The sequence below is a fragment of the Amaranthus tricolor genome, chromosome 9, assembly GCF_026212465.1.
Source record: "Amaranthus tricolor cultivar Red isolate AtriRed21 chromosome 9, ASM2621246v1, whole genome shotgun sequence".
NCBI lineage: Eukaryota > Viridiplantae > Streptophyta > Magnoliopsida > Caryophyllales > Amaranthaceae > Amaranthus > Amaranthus tricolor.
This window is the reverse complement of record NC_080055.1, coordinates 23,905,860-23,915,103: the sequence shown is the minus strand read 5'-3', so window position 1 is coordinate 23,915,103 and position 9,244 is coordinate 23,905,860. Positions and strand designations below refer to the sequence as shown.

The 9,244-nt window shown below is 30.6% G+C and overlaps 1 protein-coding gene across 1 annotated transcript; it reads right to left on the bottom strand.

Moving 5' to 3' along the window:
* Nucleotides 1-600: 600 nt before the first annotated feature.
* Nucleotides 601-8,571, bottom strand: LOC130824144 (uncharacterized). Its single transcript, XM_057689034.1, has 7 exons — nucleotides 7,711-8,571; nucleotides 6,763-7,023; nucleotides 3,936-4,452; nucleotides 3,013-3,212; nucleotides 2,439-2,551; nucleotides 1,514-1,654; nucleotides 601-821 (listed from the first exon to the last, which is right to left on the bottom strand). The coding sequence occupies exons 1-7, from the start codon at nucleotides 8,287-8,289 to the stop codon at nucleotides 752-754; spliced, it is 1,881 nt and encodes a 626-aa protein (XP_057545017.1). The 5' UTR covers nucleotides 8,290-8,571; the 3' UTR covers nucleotides 601-751.
* Between the last annotated feature and the right edge of the window lie 673 nt (nucleotides 8,572-9,244).

Here is a 9,244-nt window from a genome sequence, read left to right as displayed (position 1 = left end):
CTTTCCCCCATTTATTTCCATCCAAACACACCCTAACGAACGATTGTGTTTGGTCTAGGATTAAGAAAGAATAGTAATACAACTGAGTTTATATCCTTTTGTACAACGGACCATGGTGCAAAATCGTGATTGCAGTTGAATTAACGGTCACTATCGTGGATTACGGTCATAGAAAAAATTTAGATATGGCGAAACGCATCGCAGTTGTTATTAATTAGTAGAAAATTCGGTAATACGGACCATATGTAAATAACATCAACATAGCATGAGCAAAGGTGAAGCAAAATAAAGCAGAACAATAGGGTGGGGCACTCGTTCGAGCACATCTTTACATGTTAAATGAAAAGGGTAAAATTACCTGGAATACTAATATATTTTTTTGCTTATTTTCCTATAATAATACCAACTTTTAATTAATCATGAATAATACCAACTTAGGGGATGTTTTCCTAAAATATCTCGAACATGTTAAAAATTAAACTATAGAAGATTATATAACAATAAAAAAACGGTAATTTAGTCAATAAACTAGGAAAATTAAAAAAAATGTATTATTCGCAATCATTTTTTCAATAAATAATTGTACTTGTTTGATAAAAATTGTAAAAAAATGTTTCCACGTTAAATACAGAGTTGTGTTTGATAATGTATTTTTACAAATTTCTTATGTACATAGGTAATAGAATAATTTTTTCTATACACCACTACACTATACAAATAGAAGTATAATTTTAATTCATCAGTCTTCTAGCTAGTGTTTTACATACTGCTCAATATCTGATAAATCCAGAAATTTGTGTAATCCACTGGCAATCACAAACCTGAATGAAGAAATTATATAAATCAATAAGGGGTAATGATGAAAAGTTATGCTACACTATATAATGAAGTAATTCATAATGTAATTTATAAATCATCATAAAAAAATAATAATAAAATAATAAAATTAAAAAAAATATATTAAAATCACAAAACTCTCATCCTATCACATAAGGGTAATTTGTTAACTTCACAAATTACCGTTATTTACTTAGACCTCATCCTACACTATATAACATATTTAATTATGGGCTTCAACCATCAACCTAAGGTTTTGGTTGAATTAATTAATTGACATAGTATCAGCTCGAATCTCATCCACCCTCATTAGCATCATGTATGGGAAAGACTGATAAATTTGTCAAGACCCGCATAAGAGTAGAGTTGGCTGCACACGAAACTGATTAGGTTCCATCCTAAAATCAATTGGAAATAAAAGGAATAGCCCATAAAACTTATATATTAGTCAACTTCTCTCTAATTTTTCGATGTGGGATCACATATAGAGTTATGTTTTTCCAACAAGGACATATCATCTACAGTTCTAGTCTAAAAGCTCTTGTGTAAAGGGGCATAAGAAAGCAATATAACATATTTTCATATTTCAAGTTCTCAACTATAAGCTTAAGCTTTTGGTGGAGTTACTTAATTAATAAGAATATGAAATTGTAAATTTGTTTGTAAAATAACATACTTATCCTTGAAAAGTTTAGTCATGGATAAGCAACCTCCAGCAATAGAAGATTGCATATTTATTGCTATGTTTGGATTATGAATGCTCTGTCTCAAATGCACCCATCCATATTCGTTTCCTTCTTTATCCAACACCTTCACCCTGCATTTTTCCAATATTCTCAATTGTTATAATCTTAATAAATTATATATAAAACATCATTGCATTAATAGTATGTTATTGTAATAAATATAAATATCTATCTATAATCTACAACTAAAACAAAACATTATTGACATCATCATTATAAGAAATTACATACTTATCACCTTCTTAATAAAAGTTTCCCCCTAAAATTAAATGATGATATATAGTTATTATGACTAATGTTTATATCTTTGATTAACTACTTTCTAACTATGATTTTTTACATTTTAGGTTAAATCATTTAATGAATATTATTTGCCAATAGTATTTTATTTTTTTCAATTATTTATAAATCTTTTCAATTTTATAATACAAAAGTTATTTCTTAAAATTTTAATTTCTTACATCAGAAAATTTAACATAGCCATACATCGCACGGACACTATCTAGTATTTACTAATTAGAAGCGAGTAAAAATATACAATAGTTTTAAGCCCTTTTATTTACATTTTTCCGTAATTTTAAGGCCTAAAACAAATAACTAAACTAATAATATTTGGCGACTCTTAGTTTAGAGGGTACTATTCGATCATACACTTTGCACATGTTCAGCATCAATTTTAATAAAAATACAAGGATATTCTTTATGACTAATAGTTGAACTGAATAAAATTTTGTAAATCGAACTAAATAAAAGTAATATGATTATATGAGTATAAATAAAAAATCGAGTTGAATTGAATTAAATTGAATAATAGAATTCATGAGAACGACCTAATATATGTATATATAAGAATACCTGTACATATGAGCATCAATAGCTGTAGGGGTTTCATTCAAGTCTACAAGGCAACCTTCACCAACCCAACAATCTCCACATGAGTCAAGCATCCAACCCTCTAGTTTTTCTTCCTGGTAACGTTTGAAAAATAATTTCCCATTTATTAAGAAGCCATAGAATGTAAGATTAGGGCTGTTTCATAAATAACTTTTGTGATAGTTTTTTAATAGATATTTACTTTTTGGCTTATTAGTTAATTAATATAAATAAAAATGTTTGGTGAATGATTTTTCAAGTAGATTGAGTTTTAAGTCAAAATTAATAAGTTGTTTTAGTTAACTTTTTTATTGACTTTTGGCTTGTTGATCTACGTTTAATCTTATAAACAACCAACAACTAATATCTAATTTTACAAAATATTTCTCTATACGACTAATTTATCCAATCAACTTAAAAATCAATAAAAACTGTCAACATATCTCCTAATCAAACAATTCATCTAAAAATTATGCACCAATAGAAAATTAAATGAAGGGAAAGCATATGAAAAGAGTAATTGTATTATTGTAGGGTGACAAAAGAATAATGGTACCTCTATATATGTTCGGAAAGTTTCAATGACTTGGACAGCTTTAGCCTTCGCAAATCTTGGTTCGGCGAGAACATTCATTCTCAACTCTATAGAATCTTCTGGATCCTCCAATTCCTCAATAAGGGTTCCAATTTCTTCACTTGATCCTGATAGCCTCATCCGAACCATCTCGATTATGATTTTTACAACCATATATGCACCTTCAAAATTGAAGTTCTTAAGTTATAAATCTCTGTTCCATTTGGACATCCTTATTTCTTAATTCGGAAAAGAGGTTGTCAGGATGGATTTAGGTCAATTCGAAGTGCCCAAACACTCAGGGCCTCCAAAAAACAGGGCCTCTTGTATAACAAATTCTTTATAGTTCGCTTAGATGGTGATGTGCCTGTGATATTGTTGGTCTGGGTTTAAACTTACATTAAATATTAAATTGAAAATTTTGGACCCTTACCCTAAGGATTTGAAAATTTTGGATCAGAATTCAAATTCGTCGTGTCAACTAGATCTAGGTTCTTAAATGGATCCTAATTTAATTATTCATATGTAAATTTTTTAACATTTTAATGACTTTAATTAGTACTAAAATGAATTTATGAGATCTATATAAGTCTAAATTAAGTCCAAAATAAATATAAAAATAGATTGATTTCGGGTTATATGATGGTTTAGGTCTAGAGCAGATCTAAAGGGTCTGAAATGGGTCTAGCAGGTCTGGATCTAAAAGGGTTGAGAAAAGGTTTCAATCGGGTTTGATTTGGAACACTCTAACCCAGGTCCAATTCTATTTATTTTTTTCGACACGGTGTAACACCCTAATCTGCAAGATCTCAAAAAATTAAATCCAAACACTTGAGGCGGATCTGAAGTGACTCCAACAGGGCCTTCAACCCATGATCGTCCCGAAAAAGGACATATGAACTTACCATCATCAAGAAAATAGTTCTCCTTGAGAGCACCATGGCCAGAAGTCTCCATCATAAGATGTGTATCAACACCATCTTTATTAAGTTGAACACCCTTATCAATAACATTCCTATAACCCACTCTATACAAACAATGCTTTCCTCCTCTATCACTTATAAACTTAGATACCCCAATACTAGTCCGAGCATCAGTAACAATGGTGGTTCCAGGATGTTCTCTAAGAATAATGGCTGACATTAAAGCTATTAACTTATCACCATTAATGGGGTTTCCTTTTTTATCTACAACTCCACTTCTATCAACATCAGTATCGAAAACAATTCCCAAATCAGCTGAGTTTTGTAAGACTGCTGATCTTGTTAAGGACATGGCTGTTTTGTCTTCTGGGTTTGGGATGTGATTTGGGAACATACCATCTGGGTTAAGGTGTAGTGACCCAAATGTGTCTGCTCCAAGTTTGTCTAATACGTCGTATGTGAAGAATCCTCCTGAACCATTTCCAGCATTTACAATGATCTGCAAGTTAAATAACTTGTGTTAACTTATAACTAGTGCAAAAATACGATTTCAGTAACTGTTGAGAAACGAATTGTTAGGCCGTGATAATTCGTCACGTAAACTCATGTGGACACGGGACACCCGTGGGCTCGAGCTCACAAACCCACAGGTCAAGATTGTTGACTTCATATACACTTGGTGAGGTTTATTGTTTCCCAAAAATCATATGGTATTAGGAGGATTAACTCACCCAATATATATGCAAGCCCATAACCCACTATTTTATCGATTGGAATTTTGTCTCACATATAAAGTATTTCCAACGTGAATATAGTTATTTGAAAGAGGGGATGTTTGGACCCAACAATGGTAAGAAACAATGTAAAAGATGATTGAAAAACAAAATATGAACAATAAAGATGACAAACAACAAACACCATAAGTTTATAAGGTCAGGTATCTTGGATACCTCTGCCTCAACAAATGTTTACTTTCGTTAACCAATTCAACAATACATGAATGAATAAACTATCATACTTGAGAACATGCTCACAAGCTATACATCTCATGATAGAGATCTCTCTCCATATTAATGCATGGAAGAAAAGCTCTTTTAGTGTTTACTCTAGCCCTTTACAATGAATTAGCAGACCTCTCTACAAGTGTTAGGGTGTTGATTCTATTTATGCATAAGTCTTTTATATAGAGGGTATACAACATCTTACTATCACACATTAACTCTACAATAACTCACTAATATTAAACACAGAAATAATGCCCCATTAAGTCACACACTTAACTCTACAATAATGGAGCAATAAAACAAAGACATAATCCCCTGATCCCTATTAAGTCACACATTAACTCACTAATAAAGTAGCGATTAATTACATATTTAATTGTCTTTTATTGCACCCTTAATGTTTCTATTAACATGATGTGCCTTTTTCTGAGTCATTGAGTACCACTATCACACATAGATAATTTGACAGCACTTGCACTGACATGACTAATACGTATAATTTTACAGTCAAAACAGTCTATATTTCGATCCTGGTGAACACTTACAAAAAGTTTTACAATACAGTCACGATACGGTAATGTAAGTTTTTAGGGTAATGTGATGCGGTCTATATTTCTATGCTTATAACTTATGACTAGGCTTATTTAATTTGCATATGGTATTAAAAAGAGTAATGGTACGGAAGTTTTAGTATATCTTTAATAGTAAAATTAATAATAAATGTTATAGATTTTTTTCTTCTCAATGTTCTTTTTCTTTATTATTTGAATAGATGATATTAGAAGATAACTAGATAGAATTTCGTATCAAGCACGGTTTATGAATTATTTGAACAAACAATTAATAATTTTATATATGTAATTAAGTTATTATATGACTGTTAAATCATATTAAAATTATAAATTAATTTATTTTAAAAACTGTAAAAGTATTACTATTAGATTGAGATATATATTACTAATATATGTAAAACATAATTATAAAATCATGCACTAAATAATATAGATTATAAATAATAATTCAAATGTTTATATCTTTGTAAAACCTTATAAATAATATTGTAAGTAGGCATTTTAAGTAGTTTTTTAAGTATATTGTAAGTAGGCACTAAGGATAATGTAAATAGGCATAAAGAATAAAGTAAGTGAACATTAGGATTTAATAAATTGGGCCTGAAAGACGATCTCTCAGTAGACCGGTTGCCACTCCATTTAACATATTTGGAATTGTTAATCCTTATAGCCTACAACTCAAAAGGATAGGAATCAAAATTGGCACATTCTACTATTTCTATATTTTATATATGGGTTATATTTGTGTGTTGTTCCCCTTGTTTTAATTTCTTATCGTTATCATAGTAGAATAGAGGACGTAAAACTTTTGTTATCTTAACTCATGCAAACATGCGAACCAAATAAAACAGGATATTCACTTGATCACTCAAGCACACTCCTACACAAAACAATATAAAGTAATTAACGATTAGTAAATTTGTGAGTACAAACATGCCCACATAAGATGAGAGCTGACTACACTCTAATAAGGTTGCTTTTCAAAACTATATGGCAGTAAGAGTAGTACATTAAACTTATATAAATTTAAAAAATAACATTTTAAGACTAGGTGTGAGAACAAAAACGCCGAATTAAACACAAGAAAAACGAGGTTTAATTTTCAACTCCAACGAAAGTAAAAGGCATACATTCATTCGGTCCTATTCAGTTTGCGACTTTGCTCTTACAAGATGACTTTAAAGTTGTAAATTCAATAGGACTAAGGGACTAAATTGATAGAAAAAGAGTTACCTGAAAGCCTTGGAGTGGGGTCTCGTAACTTGTGGGGTGATTAATTCTCTCCTTGATGATATCTCGAAGATGCTTGGCATAAGCACTCATTAGATCAACTTTTTTGGGAGGATTGGTTAATAATGAAACCTTTGCTTGCCTATTTGCATACTTTCGTGCTGCTCGGTCACATAGCTCTTCCACCTCCAAAGAAGTTAGCCCCCCACTTTTTGTGAAAAATTTGAGACCATTTCTTGTGTATGGTAGATGCGAAGCTGTCATCTACAAATATATAATAAATTATTATAAGGCAGATTGAAAAGAAAAAAATGTATATGAGAATCATTTGAGACAAAATCTAATTTAAATATTTATTAATTAAGAAGTGAAAGAGTTTTTAAACAGTTTAAAAGGGTTCAAAATATAAACAAAACAATCAGCTGTTCATGATTCTTAATTTTAGAAGTAATGTTGTAATTATTGTATATTATTTAATAGAATGATAATTTTTTTATATATGTGATGCCCTTGTTAAGAATTTAAATTAAATTCTATCATATTGATTTGTAGTACATTTCAAAAAGTTAATTATTTTTGCATATCTTTATTAAAATTCCAAATACTTATTGAAATTATGGAATAGTAAATTTGTACGTTATATATATAAAATAGGGATTCTTAACTCTATCCTCGAATAAAAAAAATATAAGTGACTATAAAATCTGATGAAAGGGTGTTATTAGAATTTAAAAACCGTATTCAGACAACCTAAACATAGAGGAGATGAAAAGGTAACTTATATACAAACTCAAAGAAGATCCACTACTAAAACCAATTAATAGTAGAATAAGTTAATAAACTTCTTAAGTTTATAAAGTTGCATTTCTTCTTCTTTTTTCAATATTGGTATGGGATGACTCACGTGTAGATAATAAAGGACACTTTAACTGAGTGTTAAAAGCTATTTACCATGATAGAAGCATGGTAAGAAAAACCATCCAAAATAGTGCTCATAAAACAAGCCGGTGTAGTAGCAAGACCCATATCAAAAACAAGACAACCAGCTCGAGCAAGACCCGAGAAAACAGCAGTACTTAACACTGGACCCGTTACCCGTGGATCTCTCCCTAAAGATATCCTAACTTGACTATTATCATCACCATTCAACTTATCCTTAACCCATTGCCCAAAACTCTCCGCAATGGCCTCCACAGCTCCCGGTGTTAGATCAACACTACGCCCCTTCTCCCCCTCCATTGCCACCCCTCGAATATCCGAACCATTTTGAAGCCTCTTTATTCTTTGCATCTCTTCATTGTCGTTGTTGTTGTTGTTTTTCGTCATTTCGGCTGTTATAGAAGGAGACATGCTAGATGCTCTTCTTGTTGTTATATGCTGGCGTTGATAATAAGTCCAGCCTGATTTAACGTTTGTTAAAACACCATTATTGAAAGGGGTGATTGTTTGTACAAATGGGTGTTTGAATTTGAGTTTATTTGTATTGGGGTTTAGTAATAGTAGTGTTGGAGAAGATGTATTAGTTGCCATGGATTATGGTGTTTTGGGAAAGATTGTTAATTTGTTTTGGAAATTAAAATAAAATAAATGAAGATAGTAAATTGGGAGACATTTGGGTGGTTGAATTACAACCTTAGAATTAGTATTGGGTGTTTATTATGCAAATATCTTGATGTAAACTGACAAAATTTGCAGATTTTTTGGTTATCTTCATTGCCATGGACTTGTGAACTCAAGATCAGTCAAGAGTATTTCTCTTCGTTTTTTCTTTTTGTTTGTTTTTGTGTAGTATGACAGGCACTTTTGACATGTTTACAAGTAGTATATGAAAGTAAGAAGAGGACCATTGTGAATGAAGAGTGTTGGTTTTGGTTCATTTGAATAGCTACTAGTGAAAAAAAAATCTATTTGGTTGTGTTAAAGTTAGTGGTGGATTTAAAATTTAAATTTATCGGTAGTATTAATATATTGAAGTAAATAAATAAAGGGCGAAGAAAAAGGAGAATTAATTGAATGAGAAGGAGGATGAAAGCAAAGTGTAAGAGAGACGGTGAAGGAAAAGAAAAATTTTACATTATCCAAAAATGAAAAAGTGTGCGTGAAGAACCGAAGTTTCCTCTCAAATTTGATTTTTTTTTAAAAAATCATGGGTAACACATGCTACCCAAGGTTATATACTGGATCCACCTATGGTTAAATTGTTGATTTGCTATTCATGTGTTAGTTGTCCCATATATCGGAAAAAGAGAAAAGTATACATTAGTTTATAAACTTGATGTATAACTCTTATGAGATTACTAAAACCAATGATTTTAGTAGTGAACCTCTTTTGCATATAAGTGGATTACCTCTTGTTATCTATGTTTGAGTTAAGAGTAAAAATACAAATTAAGAGTAAATGATAAATACTTTAATAAAATAAATGGGATACGTAAGTTGAAATGGAGGGAGTATAATTTAGATGTTAAAAGCTATGATATCATAT

Excerpts from the sequence above, each read along its gene's own strand:
- LOC130824144 (XM_057689034.1), bottom strand. The coding sequence starts at position 8,289 with ATGGCAACTAATACATCTTCTCCAACACTACTATTACTAAACCCCAAT. Across the intron at positions 2,552-3,012 it reads CTTTCCGAACATATATAGAG|GAAGAAAAACTAGAGGGTTG; the intron begins GTACCATTATTC and ends AAACGTTACCAG. Across the intron at positions 1,655-2,438 it reads ATTGATGCTCATATGTACAG|GGTGAAGGTGTTGGATAAAG; the intron begins GTATTCTTATAT and ends GGAAAAATGCAG.